The sequence below is a fragment of the Astyanax mexicanus genome, chromosome 15 (genome assembly GCF_023375975.1).
Source record: "Astyanax mexicanus isolate ESR-SI-001 chromosome 15, AstMex3_surface, whole genome shotgun sequence".
Taxonomy (NCBI): domain Eukaryota; kingdom Metazoa; phylum Chordata; class Actinopteri; order Characiformes; family Acestrorhamphidae; genus Astyanax; species Astyanax mexicanus.
The window spans coordinates 43,797,912-43,814,117 of record NC_064422.1 but is presented as its reverse complement, the minus strand read 5'-3'; the positions used below and the strand labels follow the sequence as shown (position 1 = coordinate 43,814,117).

Below are 16,206 nucleotides of genomic sequence, written 5' to 3'. Positions count from 1 at the left end.
ACTTTTCCAAAAAAAAAGTTTTTATGTCTAAATTTAATTTTCAAGAATTGGGCTGATTCCTCTTTTTTTTTTCCCCCTTTCAATTTTATTCTCCTCGTTTTCTACTACCGTACTTTAGCTAGGCCGATTGTCCTACCAATTTAGCTGCTACTCAGCTGTATATCCCACAACAAAAGGAGTGTAAAGACCAACACATGCCTCCTCCGATACACGTGAAGTCAGACTTCGCCTCTTTTTGAACTGCTGCTGATGCATTTTAGCATTACTGAGTAGCATCACAGTGCTAACGCTTGGAGGAAAGCTCAGCGACTCTACTGTACCCACTCAGAGAGAGCAAGGAAAATTGTAAAATCTCTCAGGGCTCTGGCAGCTGATCTCCCCATCCTTGTGGCAGCACTTTTGCCTGCTGGACCACTCTGTGCCATGCTTCCTCTTACTGATTTTAATTATTAAGTAGAATAGAGAGAGAGTAAACAGACAGCTTCCCCAAGTGTCCAGTAGGAGAGTCTCCAATGCCCTTAAATGTTTCCAGAAGATAAATAACTTGTCTTACAGCAGAGAAAAATGTTTTTTTATTCTGTATACAAGCCAATGCCTGTGAATAGGTTAAAATTGTACTGTGAATTTAATTTAACAAATCACTTGTGAAGCACGACCAGCAGTAACTGCAGCATTATGAAATGTGTCTCACATTAATAAGACCGAGAGCTGACCTTTACACATCACACACACTCCTCACCATTAAACCAAACACCTCTCACATACCTCAAACATCTCGTTGTGCCTCAGTGGACGGTTGGTCATGACCACTCCGTTATTAAACTCGTCCAGCGGCCGCCTTCTCTCAGCTGTTTTGTTGTTGTTGCTCAGTTTAATCAATGTTCCACATTTCTCGTGAAACAGCAGTGCGTCGTTGGTGGTCATGCCACCGCTGCCCATTGGTATCCCTGCTGTGCCCCCTGAACTTCCTGACGGACTGTTGTTTGTGCTGCTCCCGCCTTCAGCACCGCCTCCGATGCCACTGTCGTTTCCCGTTCCCGTTCCTCTGGCTCCATTACTACTTCCAGTCCCACCTCTGGAGGAGTCGGAACTTCCTCCAACTCCATTTATCCCCAAGTCTTCTCCACCCTCACCTTCCGAACGATACAGCGAGACAATGGCATTGTTGAACACATCAAACAACTGGTGCTCCGTAAGGACTTAAGCAGGAAGGAGGAACAAAAAGAGGGAGAAACAAACAAACAAAAAACAGTGAGACAAGGGAACGTCTCACCCAAAACAAAAACAGGAGACAGGACTGAAGCATTTTATGGATTTAAAGCAGCATCATGTGAGAATTTGCATTTCTTGGTCTTGGTGTCTTCCTAGAGAGGAGGTGAAGTTTGGAGCAAAAGGACACCTGTTATACATGCTTTTCTGGACAAGCTGAAAGATACAAAACTAGAGCTAGGCCTTTCGGTAAAAATATTACATCAAAATATTTTCATGTAGCATATGAAGAGTAACGCCACCACCCTTAGTATACATAATTGCGTACTATTAGAGCTGGTTGATATGGTAAAAATATTATATCACAATATTTACTACAATTTTATGATAGTATTTATCGTGTTTTAACACACAGACAAAATGCATCAGTAATGGCATATTATGCGATTCAAATACACTGTATTGCACAGTACAGTGATTTTTATTAAATATTTTATCTAATTTAACAGTATTTTTTATACCCTGTAATGAAATGTATATTCAGGTATGTGTTCTTTGAGCAGTAACTCTGTCGTATTGCCCACCTCTTTTATGACACATGCAGACAAAATGCATCAGTGACGGACGATTCTTAAAAAACTGCTATTAAATTTCTTGTTCATGCATTGAATATCTATTTTTATCCAATATTTGCTGCATTTCATCAAATTAAACATGATTTTGTACACACTCTAATAAAATGTACAGCATATTATCGACTTGATAAGAAAATGTATTAGCATAGGGGTGTGCCATATTGTATGCAAAAAAAAAAAACTCCATATAGTGATATCACAATCTTTTTGAAAATAGTCTATTTTGTATTTATTTCGCTGCTCTTTTCTGTAACCATGTACACTTTAGTTTTGTGATCGATTTTTTTTGTTACACTACTTTATTTTTGTTAGATTTTTCATTTTATAATTTTAATATATAAGTGATAAATAATGCTGCTTTAAGCTTAAATTATTTTTTTACTTTTATTATTTTGTATAAACGGGTTTAATTAGCTTTATCTTACCAGTATCTGACTCCAAGTTGTTGGGGAATTTGTCCGGTCGGCTATGTCCCCCCGTTACTTCAGGCACTGAGGATAAAAAAAAGAAAACACAAGCAAAAAAGCATTTAATGAAATTTACAATTGCATTTTTGCAAGCAACCACAATACACAGATGTGAAAAAGCATCACTGCATTTTCCTGGTTGCCAAAATTAAAATTACTGTACTATTATAAGACACAAAAATTAAACAAGTTCCTTATTAATCCTACATCATAGTCTACACAGTTTCACCTGCTGCAACTGTCGTTCAGTGTGGTTTTCAGAGTATTTCTGAAACTAAACTACAAGAAACAAAACAGTGGGGAAAACATGTAATAAAGCAAAGTTGCTGTGATCCCACTGATATAAACAGAGAAGAGTAGGGCTGCACGATATTGCAAAAAAATACATATATACAATTAATTCATTACAAATGAGAAATTGGGGGTGTGATACATCGCATCGTACAGACACAAAAAACACCTTGATATTGTGACATTCTTGATTTGCTATTTACTGTATTTACTTTTAATTGTATGTTTGCAGTTTAGATGCTCTAACTCAGTTTTGTGTTACATTTTTGTTGTTACATTGCTCTGGTAAGCTACGGTTTATGAACATTACAAACAATATATATTTTCTTTGTTTCCTCTTAATGTATTAATATGATTTATATGATTCTGTTGTAGTAGAATATTCAGTTTTATCATACTGCCAAGAATATCGCAAATCGCAAAAATACCCTAAAAGTCAGTTATTTAGGCAGTAATTTAACATGTTATGATATTAACATGCACACTGTGTATGCAAGAATAGAGCAAAGCCAATGGTTTTGGGTAGGAATGTACAGAAATTATTAGTGTGGGTTTTTTTTGTGTCCAAAACCATACAAAACGAAACATTTGGAAACACTAATAATTAAGTTTTCATTAACTTAGACAATGTTTTACATTAAATATCCTTATATCATTGTTTGGTTTAAACTATGAACTTTTTTTTTTTTTTTTTACCTAATTATGGTTGTCACCCCTAATTACAATGTAATTTTTTTTCTAATATTGTTGCCAAAAAACAAATCGCATTAATTTCACAACTACTGGACACATAAAAAATACAACAATATTCCAATATTCGGATCAAGCAGCAAAAAAAATATTAGTTTGGTCATATGTGACATTATCTGGCAACACACTGTGCAGCCCTACTCTACAGGCATGCAGAATCTGTGCACTACCTTCCTCAGCTGAGCCGTTCATCACCGCAGCCAGAGCAGGAACAGTGGGCAGCGCCAGAGCTCCAGTCCGTTCCTCATGATCCCGGCAGGCCTCCGTCATAAGAGCCCCCGGAGACGCCGGCGCCGCCTCTTCCTCCCGCTCCTCCTTGTCTTCCTCACATTCCTCCCCCTCCGTGTTCGGCGGCGGCTCACAACTGACCACCGTGATCTGAGTGCACTTCCCGTACAGGTCCACCACCGCCCACAGGCGTGAGGGCAGGCCGCTGGCCGCGGTGCCGCAGTCCTGCCCGTTCACCCACAGGTGCAGCTCCCCGCGTCCGTTACGCTGGATCCCCACACGGTCCCCCTCCCCCAGCTGGTCCAGGTCACGGCCGTACTCCTCCAGCACCGAGCGCCCGTCCTTCAGCACCGAACAGCCCGACACGATCCAGGACCCGCCCTTTAGTCCGGTGGCACTGCTGGGAAAGTCCAGAGCAGCTGGGTCTAGAGCGGTCACGCCGATTTCTATAGATCCACTCCACGAGTTCACCTGCAACAGTGAAATAAACATTTAAAAGAGTCATATATAATACACTATCACTACAATCGGGAGATCGCTGGTTCAAATCCCGGTCATGCAGCTTGCCATCAGCTGCCGGAGCTTCGAGAGGGCACAATTGGTCTTGCTCTCTCTGGGTGGTTAATTATGTAGATGGCGCTCTTTCCCCTCATCAATCCTAGGGTGATGTCGATCAGCACAAGGCTGCATCTGTGAGCTGATGTATCAGAACCGAGTCGCGTGCTTTCTTCCGAGCGTTAGCACTGTGATGCTACTCAGTAATGCTGCATCAGCAGCAGCTCAAAAAGAGGTGGTATTTGGCTTCTAGTCAACATTCTCCTTGTGCTGAGGCATCCCTAGTGATGAGGGGTATACAGCCAACCACCGGCTGTCTAGAAAATTGGGAAATTTGTCTAGATAAATTAAAAAAAATGGGAGAAAATTAAAAGAAAAAGTGTATATATTGCATATCTTCCAAGCCTGAAAAAAAAAACATTTTTATGCTGTAGTTACATAATAAAAAAGGATTCCGCATCACTCAGTATCAGTTAACTATACTTTTACAACCTGTCTGTTTTCCAGGTAAAACATGCAAGCTGAGATAACTTAGCCTTAGCATTTGTTTGTTTACCAAAAGAACGACTGCATTTCTCTATCTAAATTTTACCTTTTTTGTAGACAATATATAGTCCCAGAAATTAATCACAACAAAAAAATATTGTAATTGTAAGACCAAATAAATGCCCCTGACATAATGATAATAGAATAGCATAACAAAGCAATGATATCCTTTTAAAAACAACAAAATTGTACCTATAGTATTTGTATCATAGTTTGGGAGATGTATATTTTTTTCTTCACCTACTGCAGAATTCCACACTGTGTGTATGCAGTTATTAAAGCACTGATTGGTCATTTAGCACGACTGGTTAAAATACTGTTCACCGCTATATATGTAAATAACAAACATATAAAATAAGCTACATAGACCATATCACCATTATTACATATTACTGAGGTTATGTCCATTTATTGTACAATGAGTCGATAATGTGATTGTCAAACAGGCCTACTTAAAAGTGACTGGAATAGCACTGCTGAGGTAAATGTATCACACTTTATTAGTTTGTCTGCTAGGACATTAAAAATATAGCAAAGCTTTGCATTACAAATTACAGTAAAATACACAGCAAAATATGCAGAGACCAAAAGTACATATATTTTTTTAGCTTTCAATCTCATCGTCTGTATCTCAAAGAGTAACTCAACATTACATAATAAAATAAACGTCTAATCTACAGTTTCTCTCTGTATTATTCACTTCTCCTCTCTGTCCTCGGTTTCTGTGCTGTATGTATGTCAGTGTTATAGAGTAAACGGCTGAGTGAATCAGGGCTAAGGAAGGCTGAAAGAAGGACACACGCACTGTGAGAGGTCAGAGTGAGCTCTCTGAGCTGCTTACATAACCGCAACTGTAGAATACTGTACCCTGCAGTCTACAGCAGACTCACTGTCTCTCCCATTCTATTTAAAATCAACCAGGTAGAGTATTAAAAAGAGAAGGCCAAGCTCTGTAAACCGACAGCGCTCAGTGAAGACTTTAAACTGAGGAGCTGTCATAATTCTCATTCTCAGAATTCTCTCTCTTTGAGGAACACAAAAAGACTAGGATGCTCTGAGACAAACCCTTAGGCTATGTTCACACAGCAGGTAAAAAATATATATGTCTTAATGTAAACATGAAACTATATATTTTCAATCCTGATTTGGGCAACTTTAATATGCAGTTGAAATCTGATATATGTCGGATTTCCAGCAATGTCACAGCCAGATTCATTCAGATTCATGCAACTTTTATATCAGGTAAAAGGCTTTTAAGAGACTGGAAACTCTCAATTCTCAAATCAACTGGACCAGGCAATATATTTATATGTGCATCTGAACATCTGTGTCAACAATTGGTGAAACAACAAGCAGTTACATGCATTTATTAGAAGAGTTTACAAAATTCATTGGAGAAAAGTGAAAAATTATGCAAGAAAATGAGGAAAATGCACAAAAGTGTCAGAGTGAAGGTTTCATTGGTGATATAATAAAAGCAAGTGACCTGTGTTTCTAGTTAAACTGTTATTGCTGTAGTGTCAAAGGACAATAAAGAGCTTATAAAAAGTACAGAACACAAACTAAAGCAGTATCCTTAGCTAAATAGCAGCAACCCTTTTTTCCACAAAGAGCTTGTATTCCTGGTTATAAAACCAGCTGCAGGCTGAACTTTGCCTTGTAACGCTGGAGAAGATGAAACTGAAACTTCATGTGAAGCGCTGTTCTTTAGCACAGAAAAGACTGTTCAGACAAATGTCAGATAGAGGTCACACTAAAAACAGTGTAAACAGCCCTAAATAAACATCTGCTGTTTAAATGTATTCTTAGTGCTTCATGCTGAAAATTGCATCACAGTTATCTTGAATGGACATTTGAGATGTTTAGACGTGATTTTTATAACAGCTTGGATTGTACAGACTTTCAATTATTTCAAGGAGAACTAGTTCAAATTAAGCTTAGATGTTCAACCAGTGTATCATACTATCATAATGACCAGAATAGGATCTGTATATCTATGATGTAATGCCCATAAATGTTAGTTTTAAACTTTTGCAATTTGATTTTGTGCATTTACTCATAATATCCAGGACCTGGCAGTTTACAGGAAGCCATTAACTGAGCGCTTTGAAAGAGTTTAAAATCCATAAAAATAAAATAAATCCACTTTCTTAATGCTAGCTTACTCATCATACGAGACAATAACATTGTGCTGCATCCAGAAAATACTCCAGTCCTAGTTTAGTCCTCCAGTTAAGATTCAATATTATTTACAGCATTTTAAAGCATTAACATTTTGTAACATACAAGCCTGCAGGTTCTTCCCCACTGCCATCGGATTCTTGAACCTACTTCAGACAAAATAACCCTGCACCTCACTCTCTACACTTCACTGTAACAATGTTTACAATTGCTCTACTGAACCTTTTGCACTTTTGTCACATCTCACTGCTGTAGATAGTAATGTTCTTCCTTGTACCATAGTTTTCCAACTATAGATGCACCTAAAATCCTTTAATTTTCCCCAAAATTGACAGTGAGCCTTCTAATCCGGTGCTCCTTATGTATGAATTTTACCAGTCAGGTATTAAGGAGCAGTAAAGTCACTCTGCTGAAGTATAGCATTATAAAAGGGTACGTCTTGAGCAAAGTTTCTCCAGCACCAAGGCTGGAGCAGCATTTGCATTAGCAGCCAAGTATATTGGACTGTAGTTTGCGTGTTTACCGTGTTACAGCTACTAGCTACGCGGGACGACCCGCTGGCTGATAGCGCCCTGGGTTTCCAAAACGCTCAGGGTTCCTCAGTGTAGCGTTCTCAGGTGGCATTTACTAGCGCTAAGTGCCACTAACATATTTTAATGCTAAAATAGCTTACTGTAAATAAATGTTAGTGCTTAACTCACACAAATAAACAGGAGATGTTTCAGGAGAGACATCTATGTAGATTAGCACCCAGCACTTGTTTAATTATGTGAATTTAGAAGGGAAACATGGTGAAACCCTTGTTCCTTACTAGTGTCACATACAATGCGCCTTATAATCCCGTGCACCTTATGTATAAAAATAGACTTTTATTGATATTGCACCTTATATATATCCGTGTCTGTAAAATACAGTATAAAATTATTGATGTAAATTTAACAACAATTTAAAATTTGTGAATATTTAGTTAGTATATTATTTCTTTTATTGTATTTTTCATTTTTCTATTTATGAGGTATACTTGGGGAAAAGCAAAGAAAGAATTTTATTGTACAAGGAAATTTGTTTCCTTACTGTGGCAATAAACTGTTTGAATCCTGAATCCTGTCTTATGTCTTAATTAATGTCAGTTAATAAATAGCTGAGGCATTACTGAACCACGTAACAGTGTTTATTAGCGTGATTTTCCTATTATTTTTTGTGAGCCTTAATGTACAGTATTACCCAGATCCGAGAGCTGTTATTCTGTGTTTATTATTTATAAGCTGCCACTGCTCGGCTGTCAGTGAGACTGTTAGCGTTAGATAGCTACTTAGCTTAGCTTAGCGTAGCCTAGCTTTTTAGCATCCAGCTAAAATAGACATAAACATAGAGTAAGGACAGCCAGTTAATCTCCTGTTACTTTAAAAAGTGTGTATTTATCAATAACCGAGTATGTAAATAAGCTTTAAATATTGTATTCATCAGCTAAATTGTTAACTAGTAAAGGTTAATTAACTAGTTAGTTAGCTAGCTAACCCAGCCTGCTAACTAATTAGGCTGTGCTAGATCTAGCTAAGCTAAGCTAAGCTAGCTATCTGATCGAGCAGCAGCAGCTAACAGATAGCTAGCAAGTTAGCTAGCTAACTAACATAGCTAATACATGATAATATAACCTCTTTACCTTAAAATAAAGCACTGAAATAAGAAATGCAGCTGTAATATCTGAATTTTCGAGCACAAATCAATCATATGCGTGTTAAAGCGCATCATCAACTAAGCACATTTCGCTGCTCATCGGTGACCAAATACCAATTTTCCGTTCCACCTTAAATTTCGCACTGCTTACAGCCTAGCAACAGCGCTGGCGCCGGGCTGCGACTACTGCAATATTTAAGGTGGACCGGACAACTCCGCTAGAGCTAAGCAGCCAACTCCAGCCGCCCCGTTTTTCTCTCCCGCACAGCGATTTACCTTCTTGTCAATCCGAACTGTGAAGACGTCCCGGTCCCGCAGCGGCTCCCGGCTGAGCACCAGGCCGTGGTTAAACTCCTGCACGGGCTGGTTCCGCTGCGCGGTCCGGTTCGAGTTGGACAGACCGATGAGCTTCCCGCTGCGCGGATGCAGCTCCGCCGCCATGATCGCGCTGGGGCGGCCCAGTACTGATGGGGCGGTCGCGAACGATCCGGCTCTAAGAACCGGCTCTTTGAATTGAACCACGGGGGAATCGACTTCTGATTCTGCACCGATTAGGTCTCTCACGATATATCAGAAAATATTGCGATAAACGATATTATTGTCATTTTAAGACCATATAAATACCACTGACATATTGTTAATAGAATAGCACAATAAAGCAATTATACCCTTCTAAAGACAACAAAATTCGAAATTAATCATAGTTTGTAAAATAAATACTTTTTTCTTCACCTACTGCAGAATTCCACACTGTGTTTATGAAGTCACTAAATCAGAGTTATTAAAGCACTGATTGGTCATTAAGCATGACTGGCTAAAATACTGTCCATGCCATCATAAAGCCTTTTACAGTCAACAAATTTGTCATTAATCATAAAAGATGTCAAGTAATGAAGTGTAAATACCTTCTTATTACCTTATCTATACTTCACTTTTTACTTCTACTCCTTACATTTTCACTCAATTATCTGAACTTTCTACTCCTTACATTTTAAAAATAGCCTTGTTACTCCTATTTTGTTTTAGCTTGTTTTTCAGCTTTTTTACATTATATTTTAAGTAGTTTTGAAACCAGAACTTTTACATTTGAACTTGAGTAAAAAGCTTGGGTTGAGGCTCCACATTCTACAGAAGTATTTTAAACCCAAGTATCTATACTTCTTCCTACCGAGTAATTAATGTTAATATTTTCACACCTTTAAAGACAACACATTTGTAATTAATCATAGTTAAGGAAATATATAGCTAATATTTTTATTCACCTACTGCAGTCCACACAGGGTATATGGAGCCACAGTTATTTAAGCATTGGTTATTGAGATTGTCTAAAATACTAAACATAAGCTAACTAAACACAAATGTTCTTATTTGTTGTGCTATGTTTCAGTTTTATAGTTATTTGGTTGTAGATCCAAAGCCTGATCAACTGAGGTGGTTTGGGATGCAGCAACTATTGTTCAGCACCTCCAGGAACTTCAAGATGCTGAGAAAACTATTCCAGGTGACTCTACCTCACCTCTACCACACTGAGATAAAAATACCAAGAGTGTGCAGATCTGTCCTCAAAGATTAATGTGCTACTTAGAATAATCTAAAGTATAAAACATATTATGGTTTGTTTAACAGTTTTTATTACATAATTCCACGTGTTCCTGTACAGCTTTAATATAGTCTTAAAAAGAAAGAAAACACAATGAATTAGAAAAGGCAACAAAAAAAGTGGAGCTGAAAGAGTCAGCTCTTTTTAGTGAGCCGAGCCAAAAGAACAGACTCTCTAAAAAGAGCTGGAATTCCCATCACTAGGGTAAGGGGCGTGTTTACAACAGAGAACCAGCGCTGGCAGGGAGGGTGTGCTGCCAAATGTTGTCACAGAGAGGCGACTGTGAACTGAAATGAATACTGTATATCTTTAGAAATAATGCTTAATATTCATTTTAAAAAAAGGTCAACAAAGGTTGTAAATCTTCGTTATAAAACACACAATGCCCTTGAAGCATTTCAAAATGAAATCACTTACAATGGTCACATTCTTTATTTTATTTTATTTTATTTTATTCTAAGACTGTAATTAAATTGAATCATCTTGTTTGCACAGGCCAGTTAACATTGAGACATTCTTGTGTGTTATTAAAAAATAAAAGCCCTGTAAAAGCCCACATTTCTATTATTTTCACTGAATTTTGATCTTTTTATTAAAAGGAATCCTTCTTTTTGCACAAACCAGTTGCTGAGCAGCATTCAGAAGCAGCTCAACTGTGTGATTTGTAGTGTTCGTTAGCCTGTGGGGATTGTGCATCCTTTTTGATGAAGTGGAAACTAAACCCCCTGATTTTAAATCACTCCACCCTCAGCTCAAACCTAAAAAAAAATATTTAAAAAAATGAGAGTAGTAGTTTAGGAGGTGCCAATGGGTTTAGGGGTGGGAAAGAAGGGAGAGCTGATTGGGCCGAGGGGTGTACCTCTGTAGCGCTAAGATGCAGATGGTTTGACGTCACATGGGTGGAGTATATATGCACAAGACAGATATATTCCACCAACTCTCTTTATGTTCTTCCACAGTCGATTTTGGTTACTTTGCTTACTGCTGCTGCTGTTGATGTTGCCCAAGCAGGTAAGAGAGGCCAGGTACGTCCCCTATTGGAGCTTACATTTAGTCTCCCATCCGCCCCAAGTGCATTTATTTGTACTGAAAAAGGTGTTTAATAAAACTATAATAATAACAACTTTCCCAATTTCCACTCGATTTTCACACGGTTTAGTTTGTTACAAACAGCAGAGATGTAGTAATGATACAGTAAACTATCACACAATACAAATACGTGCTTTCATGCTGAAATACTTTGTATTAGGCTCTTTGACAAAGACAGGCATACAGACATCACTGTTATTGTTTACCTGATTTGAAAAGAGGACTATCTGAATATCTGAAATTTATTAAATAAATAAATTTAGTTTTTTAATTAATAAAAACTAGTTAGTAAGTTCCCTTGAAATAATACCTTTTTATTAAATCTGACAAACAGTGTTAACGTAACTTAACATTTATATTAAATTATTGAACTCTGGCTCATAGACATCATATGTATAGACGCCTCATAGCCTGCCTCATGGCGTGTCAGCGTGGCCGCCATATTGGATGGGTCTCCCAACCGCCCCAAGTGCATTTATTTGTTCTGAGAAAGGTGTTTAATACAACTATAATAATCACAACTCTTATAATTTGTACCCGAGTTTCACACGCTTTGGTTTGTAACAAACGGCTGTAGAGATGTAGTAATGATACAGGAAACTGTCACACATTACAAATGCGTGCTTTCATGCTGAAATAAATACTTTGTATTAGGCCCTTTAACAAAGACAGACATATTAATACGTGCATAAATAAGTGTATAGATGAATCAATTATATATATAGATATATTCAAAGTTGTATTATGAGTTTACTTGGTTTATATGGAAGTCAAGCTTTTTTCCCAACTCCTCACTTATAAAGTTGTGGCGCTAACCTAGAGTGAGAAGACCCATCCAATATGGCAGCGTCATATGACGTCATATGTCATATGACGCCGTGCTAGATATTGTCCGTCAGGTACCGCTGACTTACGTCGGTCTATGACGTACCTGCCGTGTTGCACTCTAGCTGCCTTGAGGCGGCGCAGTGACGTCATCGAACCAAGGGTATATAAATGAAGAACGCAGAGCGGGCACTCTTCTGACGTGACGTCATTGTCAATTCAGGGCGACATGGTGCAAAAGACATTCCTGCAGACTGGCGCATCTAACAGAGAGGCGAATGAATTTCGCATGGAGATGGAGTTGATAAAAAAAGGCATCCTGCTGCAGGAGCAGGAGGACAGGATGGCCAGGGAGAGTGAGGAGCTGCTTGAAGGCCTAGAACGGCTTAAGCGGGAAGAGTCGAAACAGAAGAGAGAGGAGCGAACAGGGCTTTTAAAAAAGTTGAGCAAGTGGTTAAAAGAGGTGAGAGAATTCTTCAGAAAGAGGCCTAGGAGGAGTGTTAAGGAGATGAGGCAGAGGGTTGTTGGGATGGAGCGGGAATTAAGGAAGCAGGATCTGCTGTTCAGGGAGCGGAGGCAGGAGGATGTCGAGCGCAGGCAGATGATTAAGAAGAGGGAGGAGGTGATTGAAAAAGCTGAAAGCAAGGTTAAGGAAAAGGAGGCGATGGTTAGGGAGCAGAGGAAAGAGGTTCAGCGGATGCAGAAGATATATCAGCAGCGGGAGAGCATGTTTCTGGTGAGGGAGTATAGGTTTAAGAAGCGGGTGAGGGATTTTACGGAGCGCGAAAAGACGGCCATGGAGCGAAAGCCTAAGGTTAAGGAGCAGCTAGAGAAGGAGAGAAGCATGAGGATGACCATGGTTATTAGGAAACAGCAGGTTATGGAGGAACTCAAGAAGGTAGCAGCTGAGCGCCAGAAAGCCGCAGGGGAGAACCTTCTTTCAAATTTTGTATGCAGTGTTTTGTAAAACCTATCATAAAACAAATTGAAAAACAATGCAAAAACAAAAGGCCGTTTCCTCACCATGAATACCCACCAGCTTCCTAAACAGTTCCCACCTATGGAGGGTAGCCGAGCCAGACCCGGCTGCAGAAACATTTTAAAGGGGGGGCATTGTATTTTTTCAGGGGGGCACATTTTTTTCAAAAAGCCTTTTATTTGCTTCAAATTGAACAGCGGCTCTATGGCGACTCCAGTGCCGAGAAACAACAATCTGTCAATAAAATCCCAAAATCTAAACAAACAAACAAACAAAAAACAATAGTGCAGTGCTTTGTTCATTCAATTAAATTAAAAGTCAAATATATGCAAAAACACATGCAGTGAAAAACATAAGCACTGATGTCAGAACACTGACTGAAGTAAACATTCATGCTAGGAGGGTTAACTACAACAGCTAGGGAGTACAAGGAGCAGAACAAGAAACCTAAGTTTGTGCATGTGAGGGAGGAGGTGTGGTGAGCAGAAAGAGGTTTACTCCACTTTTAGTAGAGTGGCAGACGGCGTTTGTGTTTACTCCAGTGTTGACTTCAACGCTTACGTTTCCAACTGAAATGAATGGTGCTGCTTCCTGTCCATTCTCATGTACTCCAGTGTCACTTGTTGTCCTCTTATTTGTTTGGAAATAAGTCCGAATATCCATGCCACACGAACAACGGTGAGCGTAGCTGTTTCTCAAGTATGAACTTTAGTCAGTGACCCGCCCCCCTCCAACTGTAATTGGCTAGAACGTTGCCTTCCTTCACTGATTGGTTGAATTGTATGACTGACAAACTGAGATAGGAAAAATAGAAAGATGTTCACTCAGAGGTGAAAACAAAACAAAACAAAAAAAAAAAACATATACGGCTTCCAGTCCAGTCAGGGGGGGCATAGCTGACTCTGTGGGGGGGCACTGCCCGCCAATGCCCGCCCATGCCGCCGGGTCTGAGCCGAGCAGGGTAGTAACTGTTATATAAACTAGTTAATCCGATTATTATTATTATTATTATTATTATTATTATTATTATTATTATTATTATTATTATTATTATTATTATTATAGCTAGCATTTATACAAATATTCCCAGCTCCTTATAAAAATATCCCCAGCTCCTTATAAAAATATTCCCAGCTCCTACCTATGACGAGAGAGCAAAATTAAGAGAGTAAAATTTGTCCTTAAACGTTCCTACATATTTATACAATCTAATCATTAAGTTGGCTTGGAAAAGCCAACTTCTTGTTTTCATTGCAGTTTACAAAATGCAAACCTATTACACGTTAAGGGACTATTTTACTGAGCGGCGCTGAGCGATGTTAGTGATGCGTTTCTATACAGCCTCTTTTCAAAAGAGGCGGAGGAATACGAACTCTCAAACTGGTAACCTAGTTAGGTAGGTAGCTAGTTGAACCTATCTAACTTAGCTAGGTTAGCTAGCGTGCTAATGATGCGAATTCTCAACAAACCTGAGGTAAATATGTTTAAATATGCATTCATAATTCACAAAATAATAAAATATAGAAATGTTCTTATTTTATTAGATTCATTTTGATGATGGAGTTTTGTGTATTTCTGTTTTCTGTGTGGAAAGATGTCGTTTTAAAGGCTAGCTATTGGAGCTAAACTAGCTGATTAGCTAGCTAACTAACTAGCTAACGTTAGTTTGGCTAGCTACATTAGCAGTAAAATTAAAATGATTAAAAAAATCATTTCAAAACTATGAATAGAGTATTACAAATTATGTCTTAAATTGTCTTAAATCCATCTCCAGTATTGGTAGTTAGCAAGTTAACATATTTAGGTTAGCTAGGAAGCTAATTATGCAAATTCTGTTTTCTGAGCAGAAATATGTCGTTTTAAAGGCTAGCTATATTTGAGCTAATCTAGGTGACTAGCTAGCTTGGTTAGCTAACTAATTATCTACATTAGCAAGACAAATAAATAATTTAAATAATTTAAATACTATAAACAGGGTATTACAGATCCTTAAAAAGTCTTACATAATCTTAAATCCATTTTCTAAAGATCTTAAACCTACCACATCCATTTAAAAGTTAGCTATTTTTGGTTTTCTGCAGTTAACACATTTAAGGGTTTGAAGGTCAAAAACTTAAATTTTGCAGAGACTAAAATTTACCAGTGTTTTAAAACCCTAAAACAAAATCGAAATACCAATGTAATGCAAGTAGATGGCGGTATTGGACCGAGCATGACCAGCAGAAATGAGTGGGAACTGGGTATGTTGAGCAGCCTGCTGGTTATGGCCAGATATCACGCCATTATTATTTTAATTCTCAAAATAATAATATAAACACGTAATATGACCTGAGAACTAAACTCTACACCAACATTTATGTTTAACAAAATAGTGACTGTACACTGGAGTACTCTTATTAATAAGCCACTAACCCCTAAACCATATGTTTTCCGTCAACAGCTGAAATGTGTTCCTTTGAAATAAGGAAACATACCAGTCCTGCTTAAAAGTTTTATTGAACATTTATCTAAAACTAATATACCTCTTTCTCCAAGACTAATGATTTTAGGTGACACCTCTGTATGTAAACCTAGTAAAGTAGTAGCTTAAATTATTTTATCTTTTGCAATAATAGGCAAGAAAACAATTTTACTTTTGTGGAAACTGCCACTCCTTTAACTGTATGGAAAACTATTAAATGGAAAACGTTTGGATTGAACCAGGTCCTATTCTTTTCACCCAAAATAAAAATTCTACTTTGAAATGTTAGACAAGGCAGTATTAAATTTAAATCGGATTGTCTTGTAGCTGTGTAAAATTTCTTAAACTTCTTTAGTAATTGCTTTATTTATTTCAGATAATCTTTCAGTACTTATAAGACTGGTGCTTATTCTCTTTGTGTGCTATCAAAAATGTTTTTGGTTTGCTGAGATAGATATTTTGCTGTTTTCATGTGAATTGCAATTACTTTGAAACCAATAAAACATTAAATAACATAAACTTTTGCTTTTGTGGTAGATCATTTTCCCTGAATTTCAGATAAATTGGAAAAATTCATGAAACCTCAAGTCTTCTTTACTACCTCAAATGGAAAAATTAAACAGTGAAGTTTTACACCTAAGATTCTCTTTTAAAAATAAGCCATAAATGAAAAGATTGAACTGACAAACTAACGTTACACTGACCCTGTAACA

At 37.9% G+C, this 16,206-nt stretch overlaps 1 protein-coding gene across 4 annotated transcripts in view; it reads right to left on the bottom strand.

The window, feature by feature from the left end:
* neurl4 (neuralized E3 ubiquitin protein ligase 4) overlaps positions 1 to 9,007 on the bottom strand; it is a 44,941-nt gene extending 35,934 nt beyond the window's left edge. For all 4 annotated transcript variants that reach the window (XM_022670275.2, XM_022670276.2, XM_022670278.2 and 1 more), the window contains exons 1-4: positions 8,816 to 9,007; positions 3,523 to 4,051; positions 2,270 to 2,335; positions 766 to 1,199 (exon numbers count right to left, since the gene is read on the bottom strand). In XM_022670275.2, the coding sequence (XP_022525996.2) occupies positions 766 to 1,199; positions 2,270 to 2,335; positions 3,523 to 4,051; positions 8,816 to 8,980 (1,194 nt within the window). In that variant the 5' untranslated portion in view covers positions 8,981 to 9,007. The remainder of the gene's footprint in view (positions 1 to 765; positions 1,200 to 2,269; positions 2,336 to 3,522; positions 4,052 to 8,815) is intronic.
* Between the last annotated feature and the right edge of the window lie 7,199 nt (positions 9,008 to 16,206).